The sequence below is a fragment of the Barbus barbus genome, assembly GCF_936440315.1.
Source record: "Barbus barbus genome assembly, chromosome: 13".
Taxonomy (NCBI): domain Eukaryota; kingdom Metazoa; phylum Chordata; class Actinopteri; order Cypriniformes; family Cyprinidae; genus Barbus; species Barbus barbus.
Window position 1 is genome coordinate 7,428,895 of NC_136741.1, and position 27,627 is coordinate 7,456,521.

General features: G+C 36.6%; 1 protein-coding gene across 3 annotated transcripts; it reads right to left on the reverse strand.

Moving 5' to 3' along the window:
- Window positions 1-773: 773 nt before the first annotated feature.
- On the reverse strand, window positions 774-27,612 carry LOC306879660 (glycerol-3-phosphate dehydrogenase, mitochondrial-like). Of its 3 annotated transcripts, none has more exons than XR_013785029.1 (17): window positions 27,508-27,612; window positions 26,163-26,267; window positions 23,714-23,885; window positions 23,236-23,360; window positions 22,516-22,613; window positions 21,399-21,562; window positions 18,593-18,757; window positions 17,939-18,083; window positions 17,641-17,834; window positions 11,043-11,177; window positions 9,860-10,035; window positions 9,284-9,415; window positions 7,300-7,458; window positions 4,932-5,055; window positions 4,782-4,850; window positions 3,647-3,745; window positions 774-2,561 (listed from the first exon to the last, which is right to left on the reverse strand). XR_013785029.1 is itself a non-coding variant. In XM_079432806.1 (17 exons), exons 2-17 carry the CDS (start codon window positions 26,259-26,261, stop codon window positions 2,436-2,438), a joined length of 2,181 nt encoding a protein of 726 aa, XP_079288932.1. In that variant the 5' UTR covers window positions 26,262-26,267; window positions 27,508-27,612; the 3' UTR covers window positions 774-2,435. The 3 variants fall into 3 exon arrangements, 1 of the variants encoding a protein (XP_079288932.1); XR_013785030.1 differs by lacking the exon at window positions 27,508-27,612 and adding an exon at window positions 27,156-27,444; XM_079432806.1 differs by having other exon boundaries at window positions 4,782-4,860; window positions 4,943-5,055.
- Window positions 27,613-27,627: the final 15 nt, after the last annotated feature.

Here is a 27,627-nt window from a genome sequence, read left to right on the forward strand (position 1 = left end):
TTTATATTAGCTTATTCTGATTGAGATTGGTTTGTGTATTATTTTGCAGTTTTTTTCTTTTAATTTATTATGTATCTTGTTATTTGTTAGGTGTCCTTGAGTGTCTTGAAAGGCGCCCGTAAATAAAATTTATAATTATTTATTATTAATAGGAACCAAAACTGTTTGATTGCCAACATATCTTCTTTTATGTTTAATCAAAGAAAGAAAGTCATACAGGTTTGGAATGACATGAGGGTGAGGAAATGATGACAGAATTTTCATTTTTGGCTGGACTATCCCTTTAAAGTGCTTTTCCAGGACCTCCGCTTAATATGCATTCAGTGTAATTATATCGGATTCACAGGGCTATTCAGGCACCATCTGAAATGAGGATTAGACAGACCTGGGATGCTAGTTTAATTGCATTTTGCTAGGTGCTGATCACACTGGAATGGGCCACACTCATCTCACACTGTGACAGAGTCCACAGCTACAGAGATTATTAGGCTGGCGCATGACGAGATGGCCTGCTACTGAAAGACCCATCTGGCCCAGACACCTATTAATCAGCTATATTCCAGCGTAATACGTTCATCAGGCCTATAGTGGTGGCTTTAGAGTCAATTAGTTGATATCTTCCATCAAAATGAATGGCTGGGGGAAGGAAACACTGTATGTGCATGCATGAGAAGGAGACATAAGCTTCAACTGGTACAAATGTTATGTGAGAAATATGAAGTCATTGAGCATAGTGAGAGTCACTCACAAAATAAAGGCACGTCCAAACAATGCAGCAGGCAACCAGATACATTTAATTACAGAATTGTGTTTCTCAGGATTTACAGATTGATTTACTATACCTTTTTCATACAATAATGAATTTCTTTCAATCAGGATCAGGCTGAAATTACATCTTGTTGGGACAAACAATAAATTAGTTTAACTGATTCTGCTCTCATGTACAAAAGCCGACAGTTCCCCTCTTCCTCTGCTCATTGTATTCAAACCTGACAAACAACATTGATCCTTGAAGATCTATGACAATCTCTATGGTCTTCTTTTAGCATTAAAAAACCCAAATATATCATGGCGGACTTAAATTCTGAGCAGAATCATTGTACAAAACACATTTCTTTTAGATCATCAAGCTTAAAGCATCCAAGTTAAAAGCAGTTTCCATCTGCTGAAAGTATGAACAAATAAACTGATTATAAAAATACATAAGCATGTTAAACCACAAAAATACAAAGTCAAGTAAAAGATTGTGTTCTTTTAGTGTGTGTCAGACTGTGAGTTTCAACATGCAAAGTTTATTAAGTGTCTTCTTAAATTTGTAGTTCATCCATAGATGAAAATTTTGTTATCATTATGTCGTTCCAAACATGTATGACTGTCTTTCTTCCGTGGAACATAAAATATAATATATCTTCTTTGATGTTCTGCATATAGGTTTGGAACAACATAAGGGTTAGTAAATGATGACAGAATTTGCAGTTTTGAATGAACTATCCCTTTAAGAAGCAAGGCACATTTAGTAAATTCCCTGCTATGCTCTACATGAAGTTTACAGTTATAACATTCCCTTATTATTTCATGACAAATTGATAATCAATTACTTTTACAGGCAAGGCTTTATAGGAAACATAATGAAGAGGAGTTTCAATTGTTCATGAATTTGAATAAGGGATAAAATGTTCAACATTCAGACAAGAGCTCTTACATTTCATTATAATTTGTGAAACCCTCCTGTTGAACAAGAGCCAATGCAAATTCTGAAAACAATCTGTTTACAGTAATAAAATTGTATACTTTCAACATAATCACATTAATTAAAAACAAGACAGGATTTATCAAAAGTATGAAGGAAATTATATTTTGAATAAATACTTTTTTTCAGACAATTCTAAATTATTTGAAATGATTAAAATAATACAGCAACAACAAAAAACATTTCATCACTGCGGTGTAAAACTGCGAATTTCACATATAGTGCATTGTTTAGCTCAGAAGACACTAGGAACCCTTGAATTTCACCTCAGTAGCAAATAATCTGCATTAATAAAATGGCACAACAGAAAGCACAATGGATAAAGCTGCTCAGAGAAACATTAAAGAGACAATCTATTCATGCTTACCAGGTCACACAACATGGCACTGCATGCATTAGATAAAAATTATAGACTAGAATATGCTTTGAAATAGTTTTTAACAATATATTCTGTCTAATAATATCTTTTTTTCATTCAAATCAATTTAAATAAGCATGCTAAAACAAAAGTTAAAAAGAAAACGATTGTAGTCGATGGCAGCCAGCTGGTTGGGTGAGTTAATGACTTGAGAGGATGTGCTTGTGATCTGACCAGCGTGGGCACAGTGGTCAGTGCTTTTTGGTGTTTATCCAACTTTGTGGTGGGAGCCGTTGTCTGGTGGATGTTTTGGTTTATAGTTGGGATTCAAACACCGCCTCCACTGCGGTCAACCGTGACAGGTCCTCTCAGTTCCAACACCTCCTCGGCCGTCTTCATCAGGATAGCCAGACGACTGTCAGAGATGTGACCTCTCTGGACTGCACTCATGAGCTGAACCAATCAGGGAGCAAAACAGATGCATAATCACTCACTACCTAACTTAATGGTTACAGCCACATTATTTTGCATGATTTAAGCTTAAGAGGCACAACTTAATATAGATCATTTTTATTTCTGATTTGAAATGCACTACCATTTGAATGTTTGGGATCTGATTTTTTTTTATGTTTTTGAATTTTCTTATGCACACCAAGGAGGAATTTCTTTGCTCAAAAACATAGAAAACCTTTAATATTGTGAAATATTATTGAAATTTTTTAAACAATTTTTTCTATTTGAAAATATTTTTAAATGCAGTTTATTTCTGTGGCGGAAAAAATGCCGATTTGATGCTCAAGAAACATTTCTTATTATTAGAAATGCTGAAAACAGTTATTTCTATTAATTCTTTGATGAATAGAAAGTTCAAAAGAACAGCATTCATTTAAAAATAATAATAATAATAATTGTAATATTATAAATATCTTTACTGTCACTTTTGATCAATTTAAAGCTTTCTTGCTGAATAAAAGTATTAATTTCTATATATAAAAAAAAAAAAATCTGGCCCCAAACATTTGAATGACAGTGTTAATGTTCATCAAATGTAATCTTAACCCACTACTTTGCTGTGCTTAAATGACTGGAACTAGTTGTCCAAAGGCATTACCAGTATGGCCGCCAAGTGAACTGACCTGACCTAAACTGAATTTGGTTAAAGCCTGGTCTAGTAATTTGAAGGTTACTGGTTCAAACCCCTTAAAGGTTATTGCTTTTAACACCTTTCTCCTGACCCCTATATGGTAATCTAGTTCATGCTTCATTATAGTAAAAAGTACAGAAAAAGTGGTGCTCATTATTAATTAACTGAAACTCAAGAGACACCAGATCTACTTTATACTCATTCTGACGTAGGTATGACATTTCAGAGGGACTAATCACTGTGAAGCAGTCGGCTTGTGACAAAACATAGATGTACTGACATGAAGATAACAAGCACTTTTAATTTTGAGGTTTTCACACCTACAACTACAAATCCTGCCCGAAACCCAGAGTGACACCAAGACAACCTGTAGTCTATGAATAGCTGTTCATACCTGTAAGAACTCATCCAGTTCCACCTGCCCATTTTTGTTGAGGTCCACCTCGTTGAGGATCTCATGGAGGGCGTTCTCATCAATCTGAATGCTGAGTTTCTAAAAGAACACAAATCAGTTATCAGTATCTAAGAGACATTAAACGAAAATGTTAAGGGCTGCACTTAAACCAGAGACAATGAGAGTGGAGAGAATGACAGTTAATAAGCAATTTACGAGGGAAATTATTTAAAATCTTATTCTTTAGTAATATAAACACATGCTTCGATCTCTGCCCATCACTTCTTTTTTTTTAGCGCCTCAGAATGCCTTCACCTATACATTTATTTTAAGTATTTAAAACCATTTTTAATGTTAATGTTAAGTTTGGCGAACATAAGACATTTAAGGGATAGTTCACCCAAAAATGAAAATTCTGTCATTGTTTACTCACTCTCATGTAGTTCCAAAACTGTATGAGTTTCTTTATTCTCTTGAGCACAAAATAAAATATTTTGAAGAATGTTGGTAACTAAACTATTGACAGTAGCCACTGACTTACATAATATATTTTTTTACATACTATGGATGTCAACCATTTGGTTACATTTGCTACTGAACTACTTTTATAATGAATTATACATAATGGCTTTTAGTACAGTGTTACCAAATATTTCAGTGGTTTTTTTTTCAGTTTTCAACACGGTGGAAGCTGTTAACTAAAACTGTTGGGTTACACACATTCATCAAAGTATCTTCTTTTGGGTTCAGTAGAAGATAAAAACTCATACAGGTTTGGAAAACATGAGGAAAAAATGGAACATGAGGGTGAGTAAACAATGACAGAATTTTCATTTTTGGGTGAACCATCCCTTTAAGTACAGGTCACCTTGCAGCTTAATTGCATGCCTTGTGGCAATCCAAAAGTACAGAAAATTGATTAAAATTAAGTAACATACTTAAAAAGTCCCCTCATCTCTGCATATCAATGGCAACTTAAATCTTAACTAACATTATGGAATTCAGGGAAAAATATATATGTAAAAAAAAAAAAAAATGTAAATATGGTCGCTAAAAAGTAATGGCTGCTTAGAACAAATACTAACAGTATTTTTTTTTCAATCTAAAATATTAAGGATTGTAAGAGATAATTCACCTCTAGCACTTGCTGGACATCCACTGTTGTGATAAAGCCTTTGCTCTCCTTATCAAACTTGTAAAAGCGCTTCTTATACCTGTCAATCATAATAATGACAATATTAGGAAAGTGAGAGATGCAGGATCTTGTACACTTGAACTCACACACTCATCTTATACCTTGCTATCTCTGGGACAGTGAGTGAGATCTCTGTTGTCTTGCTGAGCTGCTCAGAGCGAGCTTTATAACCCATCTCCTGGTGCAGAAACGTCTTTGCTGCCTCCAGCTCTTCCTATAGACCGATAACACAATCAGTAACTTAAGGTTAGAAATAAGTGAATAAAAGGTCATTTTAATAAATTATTTATTTTCCTGATCATAACAGCGGCACATTTAAGCACATGTTTTGTAAAACCTTTGCAGTACAATGCATGGTTTACAAATTGGCTGTTACTGAAGAAGGGGGAAGTTAAAAACTATATTGGACCCAACAGAAAGTTTACAGTTTGTGTCAGTGTTATTTCTCATTTCTTGTCTGCAGGAGGCATTTACATAGAAGTCTTCAAGGCACAGCAATACATATAGTTCACACACACACACACACACACACACACACACGCACACACACGCACACACACGCACACACACAAACACAAAAATGGTTTTTATACTGTACAAACTGTATGTGCTATTGCCCTACACCAACCCTAAACCTACCCCTTACAGGAAATTGCATTTTTACTTTCTATTTAAAAAAAAAATCTGTATTCTGTATGATTTAGAAGCGTTTTGAAAAATGGGGACATGGGGCAATGTCCTCATAAGTCACCTTCTCCTTGTAATACCTATGTCATTATACAAATTTATGTCCTCATTTGTCACAAAAACGCACACACACACAAATAACTAAATTAAAAAAATCAATTTTAAGGGTTAGATAGATGGTGAAATATGGTCATATAAAGCTAAATTATAGGTATTCTATCTATCTATCTATCTATCTATCTATTTTTTTATTTTTTTTTGTCTGAATAAGTCATTTACATAAAAGTCGTCAAGGCATAATAAATAAATAAATAAATAAAGTTTAGGGACAGATAGAGTGTGAAATACAGTCATAAAGTAAATTACAGCTTTTTTCCTGATTCTTTTTTTTTTTTTTTTGAGAAAAAACCTACCCCTATTACATTTACATTTATTCATTTAGCTGACGCTTTTATCCAAAGCGACAATTGCTATATATGTCAGAGGTCGCACGCCTCTGGAGCAACTAGGGGTTAAGTGTCTTGCTCAGGGACACATTGGTGTCTCACAGTGGATTCGTACCCGGGTCTCTCACACCAAAGGCATGTGTCTTATCCACTGCGCCATCACCACCCTATTAAATTAAAGCCTCATTATAACTGAATATTTTCAACAAATCTTGCATCATAGTGTTGTTTTATTTCATGTCTGAAGAAGGCATTTACATAGAAGCCTTAAAGGTACAGCAATAGAATAAATTAATTAATTGAGTAATTAGTTCATTTTAATGTAATTTTAAGGAAAAATAGAGGGTGAAACACAGTCATAAAAGTAAATAGTTGTTTTTTTAACAGGCTCATTAAAACTAAATATTTTCAACACACTGTGAATTTTTTCTTTCTTTTTAAAGTTGTAATAAAACAAAGATTATTGTAGCATGCTCTATAAGAAAATACTGGGAGTAGCTACCAGTAGATAGATACTGATATATATTTTCCACAGTAGAATGACAATGTTTGAGGCAGTAAAAAGGATTCAGTGTTTTATGCAGCTGAAACACAGCAACATGAACATACCTGCAATGCAAAGGCTGCGAATACTGGCATGCCTTTGCAGAGCTGTGATATACCTGCTCTGGATCGAGGCTCCCAGCAGAGCATTGTGTCTGTGTCTGTGTCCGTGCATGTGTTTGGTGGGTGTGGTGCACCTGCATTGTGAGCAGATCTGAGCGCTGAACTCATGGGAACTGAACAGTATCAAAGCTGCACAGTGATCGGTGCTATTATTAGTGCTTCTGTTTATCAGACAGGAAACCTACGACCAACGTGCAAAAGCTGGAGTAACTCTATCACCCCCTTAAAAACGCACTACACGCACACTTTCAAACATTCCTCCGAGCACAGACGTAATAGCCATAGTCATCTTGAGGTGTTGTGCTGGGCGTTCATTGTACAACTGATTAGTGATCTTATCGTGGAGCGGAGACTCCTTGTTAAAAAGACTACTTAAGAGTCAAACTAACAATAGCTGAGGCCTATTATTAGCTGTTACCTAAATTAACATGGCTGAGACCTTTAGCTTTCGGTCAGGACAAAAAAAAAAGAAGCCGTGTTCAGGGCAAGGATTACAGGTTTGCACAACCAATAAATTCAATAAATCAAGCATTGAACTAAAATGTTCTCATGAATTTGAATTATGATTTGAATTCATATGCGCACTAAATGTGAACTTCTGCCTTTATTTTTTTTTATTTTGTATTCTAAAGAAGTAAGCCCTGAGATAAATGACATACTTTCTTTTTTTGCTCAGTCCACTGCAGTTCTTTGCCCATGATCTCAACGATACGTGGCAAAGCCTCGTCCGCAGCTTGCACGTTCAGAAAGCCCAGTCGAGTTCGGCGAGAAATCACATCGATGGCTGTACATGCGTACTCCTTTACAGCATACTGCACCTAAATCCAGACAGAAAACATCACTTTCATTTTCATTCAAGTCAGTTTTGAACTGTTTGGAAGACAATCAGACATTCGTGTATTTTTTGGTTGACTGAATAACATGTAATATTTTCAAATATGAAGTTCAGATTTCAACCCAGCAGTGAATCTTGCTTATTTTTAATTCTGACAGTTAAAGTATTTGAACCACTGCTAAGCTCCGCCTCTCAAGAAACAATATAGGAAGAAAAACTTGAGATTAAGGAACAGCATCATTTTCAATGTGTTCATGGACTGTAATGAAGTGTGACATTGCAAAAAGCTTTTTCAAAGTACTTATTTCTAGTAAAAACTGTGCAGACTGCACATCAGAATAAAAAATGGAGTGAACTGTAATGATAAAAGAGATTAGAACATGATGATATTGGTGTAAATGAGCACAACTCTTCCTAATGTTTCTACAATGCGTTCACTACGTGTGTGTGTGTGTGTGAAGTGTGTGCAGTGTGAATTCTTATTAGCACCCCTACAACCAAATTAATCAAATATGCCAATAAACTGACAGAACGAATTTCTCAAAATTAATTAAAATATTTAGTAAATTAAAATATACTGTAAAACTCTGATTACCAGACTAGCATATCTCACAGGAGCATGCACGATGCGTACGTCCTACATCATCCACCGGAATGGCTTACACGTACGACAGTCAGTAGAAGTGAGAAAAAATATTTATAACATTTTAAATATGCATGTTTTACTAGGGATGTGCACACTTTATTTGACTACTTTTGGACTGTTGAACAAAAACACCCACCTTCTCACATTATAAAGCTTGGAAGAGCTAGGAAAATTATTAATATAACTCTGATTGGATTCGTCTGAAAGAAGAAAGTCATTTACACCTAGGATACTTTGAAGGAGAGTAAAACATGGGCTAATTTTACATTTTGGGACATATCTGATGCTCATTAGATTTATCATTATTTTGTTGAAGCAGTGTTTAAAAAAACCTTCACTATCTTCCTTCAACCAAAGTGATCTGAACACACATAATGTCGTAATTACGACTTTAATGCAAACTCGTTAATACAAACTTCACAGGATGACTTGAATGCACCATTACATTGTTAAAGCGATAGTTCACCCAAAAATGACAATTCTGTCAATAATTACTCACCCTTATGCCATTCCAAATCTGTAAGACTTTTGTTAATCTTTGGAACACAAATTAAGATATAACAAAAATACAGATGCAGGAGCTTGCGTTCTGATGTAGAATCCAGATACGCTGTGCCTTGTTTACAAGCAGAGAAATGCACATGCATAAGTTGTGGTACTCTCGTAAATGGTGGTGGAGACTGACACAGAAGAGAAGAAATTGCTGAATAAAGCCTTTTTTTTTTCTTTGCGCAGAAAAGTATTCTCGCAGCTTCATATTCATATTCTCGTAGCTTCAAATTACGGTTGAACCACTGATGTAACATGGACTATTTTAATGATATACTTCCTTACTACCTTTCTTGACCTGCAATGTGGAAGTTGCATTGCTGTCTATGCAGGGTCAGAAAGCTCTGAGATTTCACCAAAAAAATCTGAATTTGTGTTCCAAAGATGAACGAAGATCTTAGGGTTTTGGAACGACATGAGGGTGAGTAATTATTGACAGAATTTTTATTTTTGGGTAAACTACCCCAAAAATTAAAAGGAGCAAAAGCTTGTCTGAGAAAATGGCTGAGATCAACAGTTGCTAAGTTAGGATTGGTCAGTAACGTTTTAAAAGTGGGGATCCAAAAAGTACACTGCAAGTTAATTGTCAGTATTATAATTTCAGGGTGCTTACCTCACTCTCTATGTAGGGAAATTCAGACACAAGGCGTTTCCCCACTATAGGCCATCTCTTGCCTGTCACCTGGGCCATTTTGGCCACTTCAAATGATCTTCCTCCATAGGTGGCTGCCAGGTGCTGAGCAACCTGTGAGTTCAGAAAATAAACATGTTATTCCTTAGGGACATAACCATTATTAATAAGACGGTGTTAAGTTTCATGATTCAACTTTCTTTCCCTGTGTAGGAAACACACTGTAACCAAAGCTAGATTTTAAACATTCACTTAGGCTGTTTTCTTTACTAGCTTATGAACACGGCCCCGTTTTTGATTCAAACTCTTCTTTTGTATCTCTCACCAAAGGTCAAGTGCTGTCAAAAATATCTGCATGCTGACCTTTTTAAATATGCTGGCAAAACAACATCCATGGTAGCGCTACGGTTCCATCAAGCTCTCACGCTTCCAAACAAGGGGTTGCCAGACTTTCTCTCCCCTACAGGATCATGGGGAACTGCATGTTATGGAGCAGCTGAACCTGCTCCAAAGAGCTCTGACTGGCAGAATGCTAAGTAGTTAGGTTTCGAAACCCACCTCGTTTTCCAAGCCGTAGTCTTGAACCAAGCGAATGTACAGGGTGGGGGTCCAGTCCTTCCCACCATCCAGCATCAGACCGACCGTCCTGCTGGGACCGGCTGAGAGGTTATTAGCCTTTATAGCTGCGTCAAGAGTCTCCTCAGCCATAGAACGATAGGTTGTCCACTTCCCACCTACAGTAGACAGAGTGCTGTGAAATCTTTACACAACCTCAGTGGAACAATTGTCAGTTACCCTAGTGGCCAATTCCTCATTACAAAAGCGTTTGTGTATAATAAAAGTTTAATGTTTTGATATTAATAAATTTTATGTTTTGATATTTGTATTTATTGTTTTGATTTATTATAATTTTTTGTCTTTAATTTGCATTTCTTACATTATAATAATAATTCATAATTTAATTTTTAATTGTATACTACTATTCAAAAGTTTGGGGTCAGCAATTTGTATAAAGAAATTAATACTTATATTCATCACTGATACAAAAATACGACTTTAAATAAATACTGTGGTTTTGAACTTTCTGTTTATCCTGAAAAGACAATGTATTTTTGTGCGTTTTCACAAAAAATATCAAGCAACACAACATTGATATTAAGATCTAGAACTGGAAAAAAACTGGCAATATAAAATGTGACTTAAAAAAAAAAAAAAAAAAAAAAATATATATATATATATATATATATATATATATATATATATATATATATATATATATATATATATATATATATATATATATATATATATATATATATATATATATATATATATATATATATATATATATATATAAAATATAAACAATAATATAAATAAAATTATATTATTTTTATTATTTTTACAAAAAAATATTAAATTAAAAAAGAAATATTACTATTGTAATGTTCACTATAAGAAATTATTTATTAAGCCAAATGTATTTTACAGTACAAGTTTAAAATGACAATTTCTTAACCTTTAAACGTTAAATCATCCTATTCCCACTAAATATACAGAAAAGGGGGAATTTGGATTTTGTATTGAATTTTTAAACAAATCAATGCAGCCTTGGTGAGCATTATAGCCTTCTTTCAAAACCATGAAAAAATTTCATATTGTAATTTTACAAAACTAAACTAAACCATTTTATGAAAGAAAATATTTGAACAATGGAGACCAAGGCACGAGTGGCACTGACCAGCAATGGTGACGAGTCCGCTGTCACTGATGTTGACGATGTGGTTACGACAGATGGACTGCGTGTCTTTGGAGTTGGGGTCGGTGACCAGCGGACGAATGCCGCTCCAGGCCGCCAGGACATCCCCTCGCCGCACTAAGAACCAAAGACACCAGGGACGCTGACAATCTCTGACAGCTGAAGTGTGTGTGGACTGTATCTGATTGACAGGACTACAATAGGCTACACGATTGTATTTATGCAGTGTCCTGTTTACAGCTACATCCATAACTGTTCATACATAAACATGACAGTGATGCCTTTATTAAAAGCTATTTTGTTTGATAAATGACCAAAGGGGAACATGAGAAGCGAGATTGTCCATAAAACTTGAGTTGCTTTGTTAAACCAACAAACCGTTACTAGAACATCATGTATGAGTCCAGAGTCAATTTCCCTATTGTGGTGACATCTCAAGCATTAATTATTAAGAGAGAGTTGTGTATCGATCTGCGGTACACCTGCCACTGTAATATGCAGGTTGATATTTCTGAATGGGGGGGAAAACAGAGACAGCACTCTCATTATCAAAGGGCATCTTTGAAACATTTATGACAAGGCTAGGGAGCTCTGCAGACAGCAGACTGGGGAGACCAATAACACACACACACCTCGAGTCTAAATGAACCTCAGCAATAGACCGCTGGGCTGTCGAATGCATTCAAGTAATCTAATTCTCAAGGGAAGAATTCAGTCCATTTTCATGCTGTGGAATGCACTCGAAGTTCTCGAAGAGTCACAAACCCTATACGCAGTATATCGGCAACCATAGTGGTATAGACCAATATTTCATTTTTGAAACTACAAGCATTGGTCAAATTAGACTGAAATTGGAAGATAATACTACTTACTTGCAGATGTTTTTATCCAAAGCAACTTATCGTAACTGGACACAAACATTTCAACAAGCAGTTTGTCTGCCCATTTTGAACTTGAAAATTGGATGTGAAGTGACACAACTGATCACAAAACACAGTTAATCAAAATATATCTCTCTGTTTGTGAACTCTCTTGGAATGTACTGCAGATGAAGGCTAGAAGACAGTCTTTCTTCATTCATGTCTGATGATAAATATACATGAGGAGAGGTACCAGTGATTTTTTTCGGTGTGGGTGGGGCTTCCGACATGACAAAATTAAATTAAGCCAAGCTGCTGAAAAATGTAATATTTTCTGCTCACCAAACTAAATAGTATGGCTGTTAGTCCATACAGCATTAAATGGTTCCATGCATTTCTTACGGATAAGACTCAAGTTAAAATCAAGCATTCTTTCTGCGAATATCGACCTATTAGTATTGGTGTTTCCCAGGGGTGTGTTTGTTCACCACTCTTATTTACATCGTACACAAGTGAATATAGGAGTCACCATCCGGGGAATATTGTCGTTAAATTTTCAGATGACACTGCCATTCTTGGTCGATTGTATAAGGATGAGGGCCTTCAGCGTTACACTACAGAGATTGCTGACTTTGTGTTATGGAGTAAAGAACATAGTCTTGTAATAAATGTTAGTAAAACAGAGGAAATGATCTTTGATTATAGATCAGTAGGTAATCACTCACCTATCATAATTAACAATGAGCCTGTTAGACAGGTTGCTCCATACAAATATTTAGGTTTAATTATAGATAATTGATTTCATGGGGAGGTGCACGTGGATAACCTGTGTAGAAGGGTGCACCAAAATATGTACTTTTTAAGGAGGCTCAGATTATTTGGGGTGGCTCAAAGGGTCAAGTTGTTGTTTTATCATGCCTGTATTGAATCGATCTTACTATATGTTATAGCAGCCTGGTTTGGTCATTTGAAAGTTACTCTTAGATCTCAGTTGAACCGTTTGGTGTGTACTTCTATGAAAGTGGTTGGTCTGGGGGTTTACCCCAATTTTCAGTCTATCTTTGATAAGGTTATTCTTAAACAGGCAATGAAAATGACTCGGGACCCTTCTCATGTGCTTCAGCAAGAATTTGAATTACTCCCATCTGGTCAACGTTTTCGTACTCCAATGGCTAGATATAACCGTTATAAAAACTCTTGCTCCTTTGGCTACAAGGCTGGTAAACTCTAATTTAAGGGACACAACTGTGCGATCGTTATTATTGATGTTGTTTTTTTTTTTTTTGTGCAGTTTTTACCTGTATTGCTCAAAGCAAATTTCCCTCACGAGGGACAAATAAAGAAAAGATTGATTGATTGAATATACTGTAGTTTTTCACAGTAGCAGCTGCTCAGGACAAAAACTGACACAAATGAGATACCCTTAAGCACTTATCAATTTATTTATGCATGGATATGTATATGTCAGGATAGAGGGTTTTATAGATTTTATTATTCAGTGAATTCCCTGGAAGGTACACCCATGGCAAATGTAAATCAAAGTCTCCTTCCTTATATACTGTACACACATTTAGGAATAGTCTGTTGGTATCTTTCTAGGGAGTTTCCCTTCTCACTTTCACCTTCGGCTTGCACACCATTACTCATTTCCTGTAAAGATGCTTTGAATGGCATTTATCAATAAATGTCTATGCAAATAAATTTAAACTGAACTGAAAAAGGTCACTTGCATCCAAATATTGGGTAGAAAATTGATGCTGTTCACTGGTTATGAAAGAAAATTCATATATTTTTGTCATATTGTGTTATATTAGTAGTACAAAGACAACTAAAATCCACCTATTTGATTTTACAAAACAACGTTGTCTTTGTACACATACACAAAATATGCAACTGAATTTAAAATTAAATAGTTAAAAACTCATTGACATTGCCAAGATCCACCAGTTAAGCTACGAGAGCATATGCGAATACGCATTATTTCAATATAATACATTTTGTGCAAGTGTGTAAATGATACAAATTTATATCATGATATCTGCCATTATGTCAGTAATCAATAACAAACAAACAATTGTTAAATCAACTAGAAATTCTTTTTTGGCGTTGTCATAATTCTGTTTTACATTTAGTGCAGCCCTCCTTTAAACAGGCCAGATTTTTCAAATCTCTCTGTTCATCTCATGAAATCATCCTTCTTTCTCTTGCACACAGTATCTGAACTGGAGGGACAAACAACAGGATCTTGCCCGTTGCCTCTACATTGTCATTGTGACAAATCTCCCACAGCCAAATCCCTTTAGCAGCCTTCACCTCAACTCTCCATCTAGGCAAGGTCTCTGTGTCATTCCTCCATTGCTCAATCCATCCTCATTCTCCATGATCTGCTTTATTCACACTCTCATACAACCCTCCCAGGTCAACAGAGTCGCTTGGTTGCTCATTCACGCCCGGAACAAAGCAGACGATACCCAGACACACGGCAGCCGTCACATTGAGGTTTATGAGCACACGTATTGTTAATAACAGACAGCCGGATGACTTTCTACTGTAGCTGAAAGACACATGCAGTGCTGAATGAGATAATGAGACTCAACAAACTCTTAACGACTTGCCTAACAATCAGAGAAAGGAGGAAGCATTTTTTGTGAAGGAAAATGAGTTATGAAGCTAATCAATCAAGCAATCAAGCCTGCATCCACGGCGCTTTGAACAATTAGAGGGCTGCGCTCAAAAATCAATACCTCCGCTTTCAAAGGAAGATGCTTGGAATAGTTATCAGTCCCAACTAGTAGTTACTAGACTCAACACAACCAATACATGCCATTCTGTCTATATCGCTGTCTGTCTGTTCATTATCATGCATCTTTCATAATTAAGTTCATTATTGAGAAAATGTCTGTCTAAAACGTGCCAGAAATCACCCATTCATACACTACTGTACAAATGTTTAAGGTCAGTAAGACTTTTTTTAAAGAAATTAATACTTTTATTCAGCAAAGACACATGAAATTGATCAAAATTGACTAAAGATTTTTACATTGTTAAAACAAAACTTTGCCATCATAATAATAATTTATATTACAAAAAGCTATTAAAATGTAGGTGTATGTAAGGTGGGAGGAGATGGATCTGGAGCCAACCACACCCCCTGGATCTTGTGGGCTGCAGCGAGACGCTCCTCTTTTAATGTGAAACCTGCTGCAGTCTGTGATTGATGTAAATCAAAGAACTAAAGAAAAAGAGAAATCACTTACAGCTCTGCTTGCTGATTAACTAATAAAGAATAATCAATATAGCTTCTGCATACAATTTATAGTTTATGTGAAGATTGTTTTAAGTTCACATAAAAAGTTGTTATATTTTTCAAAGCCTATTAAAATGTTTAAAATAACATTATAACATTTCAATTATACTGTAATATTAAATGGCTGTAAGTAATGGCTAAATTTAAAGGACAAAAAGTATTTAATAGGCACAACAGTAACATTATTTGTATCGATGATATTTCTTCATTAATAATAGGCTAGTAAAAAGATGCCGTTAAATACATATTGAAAATGTACCATCTTTATGTTGTTTCTATATTAATTTAGAAGTTCAGTGTGAAAATATGACAACACAAATATATTAATATGCGTTTAGTCACAATTTTTGAATTAATTACAGAAAATAATGTGTGATTATTTTTTTAATTGAATGGCAGACAGCATTAATGTTTACCTTTTATAGATGTTACTGTTGGTAATATTAGTTTAATTTTACTGCTGAATATGCATTTAAATTTAATTTTCCAATTTTATAGGCCCCCCAGCAAACGATCGGGACGGCCCCCCACCCCCTTGGCCCCCTTCAAATGTTCAATTAGATAATCCGGCCCTCAAATTAATTTAAATTGAATAGCCCTCTGCTTCTGCATATTAAAGAGCCAATTGGATAAATAATGCAGCTATAATTGTGTGGGTGTGTTGGTATGGATGTCAGAGTGTGGTTTGTATGAGTGTGCGTGTGTGTTCTTGTAATATTTGAGAGAGAAAAACTACTGCAAATCACAAATTCAACCACTGTGTGCACCAGCAGAGTTTTGCTGGCATCTAATGGGGAAAATGTGGTACTGCGCCCAAACAAAATCTTACTGAAAGCTAATTTTTTGAGAAATTAACCTCAAATTTGGAACACAACTTGTTTTGATTTATGGCTTTGATTTTCTAGCAGGTTTAGAGAAAAATTATTTATCAAAATGTCAATGCTTTCCCATATAAAACAAAAAACTAAAAAACATTTGGTTACCATTAACTATTTCTGCATGTGTTCTTCTACCATTGTGAACAGAACTGTACTACAGTACACTGGAAGCATTTCCTGTTTCTATGCTCAGTGGCACCACAACAGCGCTACTGAATCTACAGCAAGAACCAGAAGCGTCGGACGGGGTAATGGTGGAACAGAGTTACAGGGGCCCTTGGGTAGGGGGTGGACCAGAATGCATTTTCAACCAAGTGGATCCCAGATTCCCTAGTGACACCCCAGGCAAGAACTATACATTACAACCAGTGTAATACAAACAATTCCAGAATGAAGGAATGAGTCTTCTTCAGTTAATCAACAAAATACAATGCAAACAGTATAATACAGACTTAAGGGTAATTATTGCCACCTCTAAAGGTAAAACAGGTACATAATGTTGTAAATAACACTCAGTTTCTTGCACAGACTGATTGTTTTGCTTCATAAGATCGCAATATATTGTCAGAAGCCACGGGTATTAATTTTGTGATGCCTGATATGCTTTTTTTTGACTCTCAAAGTGACCATAGCTGTTGACTAGCATTTTATATAACAACAAGCATTGGTAAGCATAAGTGACTTCTTTCAAAAACATTAAGAGATCTAACAAGTTCAAAAAGAAGTATTGGAACTGGAATAGTTAAGAAAAATAACATAATATACAATAAATGTCTTGTTTTGCCTAGGTCACAAAGTGAACCAGGACTTTAGAGGTGTACAATCAATGGGCTAGTTTTACTAAACGGCAAATTAGCTTTAGAGCACAATTCCAAAAGAGCACTGATAGGTGTGGAAATTTCTGCATGTGATTTACTGACAATGCACAAATTTAACACAGACACAACATCTCATTTCCATAATAACCAACACAATCTAGCATGCGCAGTGCAAATTAGTGTAAAGATATCTTCGGATTTGGATAAGGTGTTCTTCTGGCATTCTAAATAAATTAATACGTATGGAAAAAATCCTCTTCCTTCTACCTCTCTGTTCTCTGCAGTGTCTCCTCCTAGCAACAACAAATGCGGCCATTTCAAGTGCAAAATAGTTTAAGACATGCTTTTTCTGGGCGTTAAATAATGGCGCAAAATAATTTGATGAGCGCAAACGTTAGCAAATCGCGTTGCGTGATTCATTTTAATACTCTCCTCCCATAAATTTTGCATCTGAAAGGGAAACTTCTACAAATGCATATTCAATAAAGTCAGGCACAAAAACAACTGTGCCTTTTCAGCGCAAATGTTTCACTGCACGGTTTAAGTAAATCCTGACAGTAATATTTTAACGCTGGTGTTAAAATACGTTTGTTAGTAAATCTGGTCCAATGTTTACTATTGCATTTTAAATAAGATTTTCAGTTTAGCTCTAAGTGTAGCAACATATTTTATTTGAAAACCTTTCAAAAGAAAAAAGCATAGACAGGGTAGTATTACCTTCTACGTCAGGGCTGAGGTAATTGCGTACTTCGCTCAGGATAAAGTTGATGTCATCCTCCACTGGGATGGGATGGGCTGTGACTTCAGTGGGTGTGTCTGTCGTGCCGGCGATAGTCATCTTCTCCCAGGGCAGGAAGAATATGACACGGCCATCACTGGTGGCGGGGTCTAACAGCCCCATGTTGTCTGGGCTGTAATTGGTACACGGATGTAATCTCTCCATACACTGTTACACCATAAAATTATATTTGTAGAAAAAAAAGGTACAATATGATTGAAGGATTCAGGAAAGTACCTGTAATATCCAGGGATGACAATGTGCACTCCTGCACTAGGCTGGCAAATGTTGGCAGTTTTCTGGTTGTCCATTTTGCGCAGTGAGTCAGTGAAGGGGCCGGTAGCATTAATGACACATTTGGCACGAACGTCAAACTCCTGCCCTGTGAACGGCAGAGTGAGGTGTTACACTAACTCAACGCGGCTGACCGCAGGGGTCATTTGCTGAGGATAGAAAACAAATCTCTTCATAAAAGGATTATAAGCAGAAAGTTTAAAAAGGTTACTGAAAGATGATTAGTTAGCGCTGGGTTGTGGGGAAATGGAACTTTAAAAGAAAGCAAAGAAATAATCCATAGATTTTTGGACATTTCATGCCTTAAGGTGCAGTCACATTTACCATCGTTCTGTGAATTTTTGTATGCAAAATCTGGTTATTTCAATGGAAATATACACAATAGGAATGTTGTACAAGGACGAAAGATTTCCATGCTTATATTTCACAAGTTGTTAACACCGATTCACTGAACGCTGCTTGGTTTGAAAGTGACTTCTGTGTGAGCTGTCATTTCATGAGCGTTCATAACATTTTTCTTTTTCAAAAATTCACTTGAAATGTCAGTTTTCTGTCTCTAAAACAATGAATTTAGTTTTCGGTCTGGGCATATCTTACCTGTGATTATGTCTCTGCAGTGGGCTCCACAAACTTTCTGTTCGCCTGTTTTTGGGTCTGGTTTCTTTAGCAGATGAACCACCTCTGTGTAGTTAGCAATAGCAGCACCATGACGGGCTGCTGTAAGAGCGATGGCCAGGTTCATACGGGCGTCATTGTGTTGTCCTGAAAAGAGCCAGAGCAAAATGTGTCACATATACAAAAAACATAAATGATTTCATAAACGAGACGCATTAAATATTTTTAAATAAAGCTATGTATAAGTGCTTGCTTTGTTGCATTTTTGGAATACTTAAAAAAAAAAAAAAAAAACATTTACAGTATATTGCATTTATAAAACACTTTCCCCATAGAACAAGAATCTCTAAAAATATTTTTGTCAGAATTACCTAACCTCTTAACTGTAGCAAATTTTTGTAAAATAGCCTCAAAACTATACAGTGGCCACACACACACACACACACATTTAGTCATACATTCAAATAGGGACATTCCATACTTTCTGCATTTTTACAACTTTTTTTGTTTTACTTTATTTATATTTACTTTATTTTTATACAGATTTTAAAAATTATGACATCTCCAAAAGAAGTTTTTTGGGGGGGTTTCATCAGATTTAGCTCATTTCTGGGTACAAATTAATTCCCAAAACATGGTTAAGTAGGCACACAAGGTTTTTTTGTACATGCCAGAGGCCACTGCACCCAGTTAAAACTTGCTTCATGATTGCAGTGTTTGAAGTGGCGCGACGTTGTTCAATATTGTTATAGGGCCTTTTGAGGCATTTAAACTATTTCAGACACATTTGAAACATGAATTACAGGAAACCTTGAAGCCAATGCGATAGCACTCTATTACGGCAACGAAAGTGCTACTAGATAAAAAAAAAAAAGCCTCTGTGTTCCGGTTCTGTGTTCTCGATGCTAAAGAACCAGAGGGATAGGTAACCCACGTAAGCATGTCTAATGCTAACACATGCTCAGGGCAACTCCACCAGACAATAAAATAATAACACAGGCAGGAAGCCTGTTTAAAGGGCACACTTCTCAAAGAATAATGTGCGGTGAAGGCACCAGCATGCTTTGTTAGAGATCCCATGAACCTGGGTTTGCCTCAGCGCTCATGGCTCTGCGCTCAAATCAAAATACCCATGTAGAGAAGGATAATACACACTTATGCATGTTGGAATATTGTTAATATCATGTAAGAGGATAAATCATAGCTCACAAAGAAAGCTGTGTCCTGCAGCAGTAGACAAGAAACGCTTGGTTGAGCTTGAATGTTTATTAGAGTACAGCTTGCAGGTATGGCGAAAAAAGCAAGGCTTTTGTGCTGCAAGCAGAATTCTAATGAAATAAAGAAATAGCGATATTACAAATGACTGAAAACGCAGATAAGGGAGTTTTAGCGTCAGATTAGATTAATAAAAAAAGACCTACAGAAAGAATGAATGACATATCATAGCGGAGGAGGGAAGTGACGGGCGGCCGTGCATGTGGATGAGATAGTGAAAGAAAGAAAGGGAGAGAGGACTCAAGGAGGATGAGGGACAGGAAGAGAAGAAGCGAGAGAGTGCGATGCGAGTAGAGGAAAGAGAGAGAGAGAGGGAGAGAAATAGAGGGAGGCAAATAGCGACAGGCAGGCTGCGATCTCCAGCGGAGAAGGTCAGATTCGGAAATGTCACGGCCGTGATTGTTCCAGATTGAATAATTGGAGAGAAAAGCCGGCTGACAACCCAGGGGAAGAAGGGATGGTGGAGGAGGGAGAGGGAGGAACGGACGTGGGGAGAAGAAGGAATAAAACCTCTAAACTGTCATTACAATGGCCGGTTTCGATTCTCCACACACATACATACACAAATGAAGACGCTTTTTAACGCAGTCACTGGCGGTGCGTAAACACGGCGCGGCAGGGAACAGAGCATCCAGACGTCTCTTTGCCTCTGTTTCTCCCACAGATGGACGCGATGTGACAGATCGCTGCTCAGATAGCCGCCGTGCTCCCCCTGAATATAAGCTGCCTGCGCACCCTGCGAGGGACAGTGTGTGTATCAACGTGGGCCAAATGTAGTTTGACAGGAAGCACCGGAAGGCAGGGTTGGTGGGTGGGGCTTGTGCTGCCACGGAGGGGACCTTGAGTAAAGGGGACACATTCTGCACACCCAGACTAACCAGGAACATATGGAAGTTTTGCCTGGTGGCAGCCTCAGGCGGTGCAGGGCGCAGACGGGCCAACAGAGACACGGGCACAATGAGTTCGGCCACAACAGCCGGTGGTGGTTCTACAAAGATTATGCAGGAATGTCACAGAGACAAATGAGATTGCACTTATTGCCACATAAAACCGCAAATCACAATAGTAGATGTTTTATTGACAACAAATCATTGTTATCAATGACAAACAAGATTTCTTTTTTTTATACTGTATGAAGAAAAAAATATCTCTGTCCACAGGCTTGGCAAAGGTATTACTCATAAGCACAAAAAGCACAACACACAAAAAAGGGTAAGAATGTTTCTTGAGCAGCAAATCAATAGAATCATGTGCCACTGAAGACTGGAGTAACATTCAGCTTTGCCATCACAGGATTACATGACATTTTAAAATACATAAAAAAATTGAAACTGTAATGATATTTCAATGTTACATTTTACTGCATTTTGATCAAATAATAAACTTATTGACCCTAAATATATGAACAGTAGTGTATACAGTTAAAATTACTTTAGAAATTCATTAATTTTATAGCATGTAAAATTGATTATTGGACAAAAGAAATGAGAAAGAAAAATTTGCTCCTGCTCACCATCATAGTAGACAATGGCTCCCACGAGTTTGTCTTTCTTCAGCATAGGGAAGAACTCCAGTGCTTTGCTCTTGCTCAGGATGTAGCTGCTCTTCAGACAATGTGATCCGGCAACCAGGTCGTACATTTTAATGCCGGCCCAGTAATACGGCAGCTGCCACCACCTGTGGAGAACATCAACAGTCGCTATCAATTTTCATCTAAAATAAATATTTTTATCAGGCTCCTATGTTTAGGTTCACTAATTGCAATATATAGGCCCTTTTCTGTGCAATTAAAGTAAAATAACTGAACCTAAACATAGGAGCCTGATAAAAATGCTCATTTTAGAAGAACATTTCAGATGGCACTTAGAGGCTTTTGCATCTGAACTCTTCAAAATTCAAACATGAATTCAGCAAATGTATTCACTGCACAATCTGCATTAAAATATACTAACATAGTTTGAGTACTCTGGTGAAAAAAAAACTAAATCAGCCCTAACTAAATGGTTTGCTGATCTTAATTGGTTTCCCAGCCTTGTCTGTTTGCTGGTTATAAAGAGGCAACTAGATAAGGTTGGTTTAAGCTTTTTCTTAGGGTATATTACGAATTAAAATAGATATGGTTGTACATGGGCAGAATTCGATTTGTCCAAGTACCACTAAGTCATATAGCACCTTGTGTGTTTTAAGCAAAAAAAAAAAAATCTGACAGGCAAATTATGTAATCTTGAGGTTTCTCATTTCTATGACCCTTTCACACTTCTCCGGCTGCTTTAAATATCAGAGCAAGGCATAAATGCCACGAGTAATTAGTAATGATGATGGTAAAGACAGGAAGATCCTTTAAAAACCCAGAATGACAAGGGGCAGAGACTGAAGCGAGAGGTCCAGCATTGATCCACAGAATATCCGAACCCCACCTGCTGCAGGTGTCCATATCAAAAGGTTCAATGCCATTTCTGTGAACTTATCAATAGATTTAAATACAAAAACCGTCTTTTATGAATCTAGGATGTCTCCAGTGTTTCTCTTTAACTTTCTTCTGTCTAAATCCCATAGTTCCATTCCTTTTTATTAATTTTTCCCTTTCAATGGTCAGTGTTTTTATTGTAGGAAAACACTGGTTTTCTTACTTGTAAACAGGAAGCATTATAGGTAAAGGGGCAGACAGGTGGGGAGCGATGTTCAGCAGGTTGGCACGTTCATGAAGGGCCTCTTTCACCATCATGTACTAAGAAAGTAGAAATAAATCTGTTAAGCAAATAACCGTCTGGCTCCAGAAGATTACTGTATACATATTTTCAGGGAAAATCTGAATTATTAAAGTTATATAATTTATGTTCTAAAACAAAACTTGAAAATGTCTTTAATTAATCTTAACCAAAGATGTTAATTTACTCATTAAAAAAACAAAACTCAACTCTAAAAACCCATATAAAATTAAAGTCTTCAAATGATCTTCATTTAGATATAAATGTGATCTTGTATTTCAAGGTCATTCTGCTACCTATTAAAAACGTATTAAATCATATTTTAAATAAGCATTTTTAAAATTACATTAAGTTGGCCAACAACCAATTCTGACTGCAGTCGGTTTGAGTTAAAAATTTTAGAGTGCTTCTATTTCCGATAATCGATAATCAATAACTTATTGAAACAGTTGATGGTCAAGCTGCTGTAAGTTTTGTTTATTCATCCGCCACACTGATACTTCAGATCTGCAGTATCCTACTTAATGTTTGTGCTTTTCTTTGTTTGTCTGATGCGTTCAAAATGTCACAGTGGTGGCGTAAGCGGCCTTGCAATCCTTCTTCTAAATATTAGGGGCAAATAGGGAAAAATGGGGCCTTCACCTGCTCATAATCTAGTTTCATGATGGCTTTCTGCAGATAGCGGACTCCGCCGTGAATGAGCTTAGTGCTTCTGCTGCTGGTGCCCGATGAAAAATCACTCCGTTCTACCAGGGCGGTCTTCAGATCTGGACGAGGGGGCAGAAAGACAGGTAAGGAACAGATTAGACAATGCACTGGCATTTCAAGACCTTATGGTGCCAAATATTTAGACTGCAGCTGCTGTCATTTACATATGGCTTTCTCCACTATCTGTAATATCACAACATGCCTCCTGAGTGGTATACAACACCTATTGAGAATAAAACATCAAAATCCAATATAAATCATACAATTTAAGAAAGTAAACAAACTAAATTAACACTAAAAATGCATACAGGGCCAATTTATTGTGGAATTTTATCTGACCTACACAATAAACACACTAATTCAAAGTTTCTATCAGTAAAAACTGCAAAACTGTCCAAAAAAAAGGACATACTCCGTGTGACAGCGTCTAAGGCACATCCCGAGCCCGTGGCTCCGCCGCCCACCACCAAGACATCAAACTCCTCTGTGTTTCGCAGTGTTGAAAGCTGCTCCTCTCTTGTTGGGAGAGCATCTTTAAACGGCACCTTTAGCTCACCCTGCGCTTCAACATAAGCCAGCCGAGCCTGAAAATATCCAGCAGGTACAAAACAGAAAAAAAAGACAAGAAAACATGTCTAGAAATTTACTAGAAAAACACTGAACATGCACTTTTCATAAAAATCCCTCACATCAAGACATGAATATATTTCATGAAACATTATGTTAGTCAGCATGCCAAGACATAGGAATTAAGCAGAATGCATAATTGTTCATCTCAAATGTTGGGTTATCAAAGTTCCAGCACAGTTAGTTAGGTTACAATGCTATTCTTATTTTAAACTAAAAAATAAATTAAAATTAGCATTCATGACATGGTCACTCTTTATGGCAACTTGCACTGTGACCTTTCATTTAACAGACAGCAATATGTGATATTTTATACTTAAGCTTGATATCAGTTTAGGAATTTAAGCTCCCCAAATCAACTGTTCTTTTCAGTAAATCCTCTTTTTTGAAGTCTTCTTATAAAGTCAAACAGAGGGACTGCCAGTATGAAATTGCGAATGAACAGCTGCCAATCTATCGGTCGCATGAAGGCAAAAAACCACAAAATTCAAATGAAGAGAAAACAAGCCTGGGCGAAGCTAGGTGTCGAGGGTTTTAGCCATAATGAAACGTTTTATTCATTTTTTCGTTAGCATTTGGCCTAAATGATTACATCAATCTGCCCCCAAAAGCCCGCAGGCTCCATTTGACTTGCAAATGACCAAATGAGCCCAGACATTTGCAATTTAGACAGTAATAGCATGTAAAAACAAGATTCAGTAATTAGTGTCTATTTCCAAGGACAGACATATTTAAAACATCCGCACACTATTAAGAGAGGCTGTCCTGCAATCAGGACAAGTGCATGACGGAAACAGAGAATTTCATGCAAATATGCAATCGGCCACCGCAGAGTGATACTTCAGCCAGAGTGTAACAGTGCCCTTGCCATAGAGGAGACAAACAGGCACTCACAAACACACACACACACACACACTCACCAAATTAACATTACAATCCCAAAGATTAGCATCTGCCACATGCATGATTGCAAGCAATTTTTGAAAGAAGATTCATTCTTTCTCTTTTGACTTTTGCTTACCCATTTAGGCTGCATTGAGATGACACGAGGGATAAATAAACAAATAAATGGAGAAACATAAGAACAAAAGTTTGTGTCAGTGAAACGCTTAACATGGGATGCAAATGTGACGTGAAGGTGATCTGATTGACTGCTGCAGTACATCCAATGAAGTCTTGCAGAGTGTTCATGTTGGTAACAAAATTTGAAGAAATATCCAATCTCAAGATCTTCTAACTTTTTTTTTTTTTGACAAATTAATCGTGTAGTGACAATCTCCATGGAAACCATGTCCTTGAGAGTGCATAATTCTCTCACTCCCTGGAGTTTCATTGGGATTGGAACAGTTGAGATGCAAGATAATGGACAAAATGGGCTTGGGAAGATTTAAATAAATGATGAGAGAGAAAATCAGGACTCCCATTGCTCTTCAAGGGTCTGTCTTTTTTTCTTCATTTGTTTCAGAAAGACTTGTTGATTATCTTAATCTACTTGACCTTCCATTATTTGGTATAGCATCTAAACAGACAAGACCCCTGAGGTTCTTACTAGTATAAATACAGACAGAACATGGTGTGTGACACACTCCCTGATGGCGTGAATGGGGATCAGATTGTTCATGATTACATATTCAAGAGAGATCCTTTAAACAATGTGTGTATCACTGTTCAAGTGTAATCTCCCTTTAGCAAACAAAACCTGATTTTAATACGGTGGTCTACACTAGAGAGAGAACGGGGTAAGTTTGGAGACTTGAGACAGTACCTAAAGGTACAAATTAGATTTTCCAATGTATCTGGATTTGCTAGGTCTAATCTTAATAAGATTTGCAGCACTCTTTCAAGAAATCTGTCCAATACGGTTGTTGACCACATGAAAACAAGAATAAACCTTTATGAATTATAAATAGGGAATAGTTATAAATAGCTATGAATTGATCATGGCTTTAAGATCAAAATACAAGGCCAGAGTTATACTGTCTTGAATAAGGCTGTATTTTTAAGGTTGTATAAACACTTAGGGAACATTCCTGAGTCAGGACAAGACATGCTGTGGTACAGATGGGTGTGAACAGCTGCAGGCTGTGTATTCTGCAGTCTAACCTGTAGGAGTCACTGTATGGATGTGAGATGTGAAAACAAAATGTTTGGTATTTGTCAAAAGAATTTGCCAAATCTTTATATTTAGACGGGATAAGATAGAGCAACAGCACTGATGATATTTAAAACAATACCTGATTCTTCCTGTATTCAAAGAACTGTGATAGGCCGAAGGCTGTTGCTACAGCGCCGCCCCCTATTAGGGTTCCCTTCACTGCCTTTCTGAAAGCCATTGATCCCTGAAACAGATTCAAAAATTAAGAAGATTTTTGGATAATTGCCTTTGGAAACAGAAAACATGTTGGTTTCACTTCCTGATAAGCATTTTGCAATGCACTATGTATTTATAATGTATATTATTAGGATAAATAATACAGTTTAAAAAACATAAGGATTTAACATCATGATGTCATTGTGTCCAAAATGTGTGAAAACGACTAGATCACTTTAATTTGAAGTGTATTCTGTTTTATAATTGCCTGCGTTACTGACTCCTCCTTTCCAAAGTCTTCAAATTATACTCAATTAACTCATATAAGCTATTCTCAAGTTTTAAAAAAAGAGAAAACATAAATTGTAAAGGACTGACAAGTATAGGCTACAAAAAATAATCTTAAAGAACACATATCCAATACATCTCAAGGTTACTTTATGAAAACTTTCTGATAATTATAAGGAAAAAACATTGCTATGAAAGTCAGTCATACTGAGAAGCTAAAAAGAAAAGGAAAACGGTATAAAATAGCTTCCTTATCACCCCAATCACATCCCCTGTTTGTAGTTTGTGTAGCTAAACATCTAGCCTACTGTATGTATCCTAAAGCTGACAATCTCTGGTGAAGGTCAAAGTAAAGCCATAACCAATCTTGACCTAATGCTCTGGGTAGGGATGCAAGTCATTTCACTACATGATACTAGAGGAAGTGAATGAGTCATTCTTACTACACTGCTTGACTTCACGCCTGGTCCGTTTATGGCAAACCAAGTGCATCGAGAGAGAAGAGCCACAACGTCTGAGAGTGATCTTACAGGTTATTATTTTACAGCTCGTGTACGAGAATCAAGCGAATATGAGACTCCTAGACTGGAGTGTGAACATGTACAGTAATTCAGACTGACAATCTTACCTTAAACCGTTTTCACTTCATTAAAAAAAAAATCAGAAGAGTTGCCTTTATTCTCGTAAATTCTCTTTATTACAGACTCATGTAATCCATCCACTCCATCACATGAACTCACGCGAACCCTATTATTGACATCGAATCAACCATCACCCATCGAGCTCGTTGCAAATACATCGTGCGATAACATTAAACAAATGCAGCTTTGAATTTAACTTATGATTAGGACATTTCTATGACATGCATTTCAAGAACTGACACATTATGGGCTGGAGCAACAGCGGCTGGCTCGCATCCAAGAATAGATCGGACAGGATCGACGGCAAATAATATGCCAAGACCCCAGGTTTTTACTTACTGCTTTTGGAGATGGCGATGATGTCTAAAAAGGAAAATCATGGACAGTGAAGGTATCAACTGTGATGTTACAATGTTACTTATTCAGGAATCCAGGAAGTACAATGACAGGAAGTATTTG

Coding starts and splice junctions, on each gene's coding strand:
- LOC306879660 (XM_079432806.1), bottom strand. CDS start 26,261: ATGGCTTTCAGAAAGGCAGTGAAGGGAACCCTAATAGGGGGCGGCGCT. Junction 17,835..17,938: donor GTCATCCCTGGATATTACAG/GTACTTTCCTGA, acceptor TACCAATTACAG/CCCAGACAACATGGGGCTGT. Junction 10,036..11,042: donor CGGACTCGTCACCATTGCTG/GTCAGTGCCACT, acceptor TGTCTACTGTAG/GTGGGAAGTGGACAACCTAT.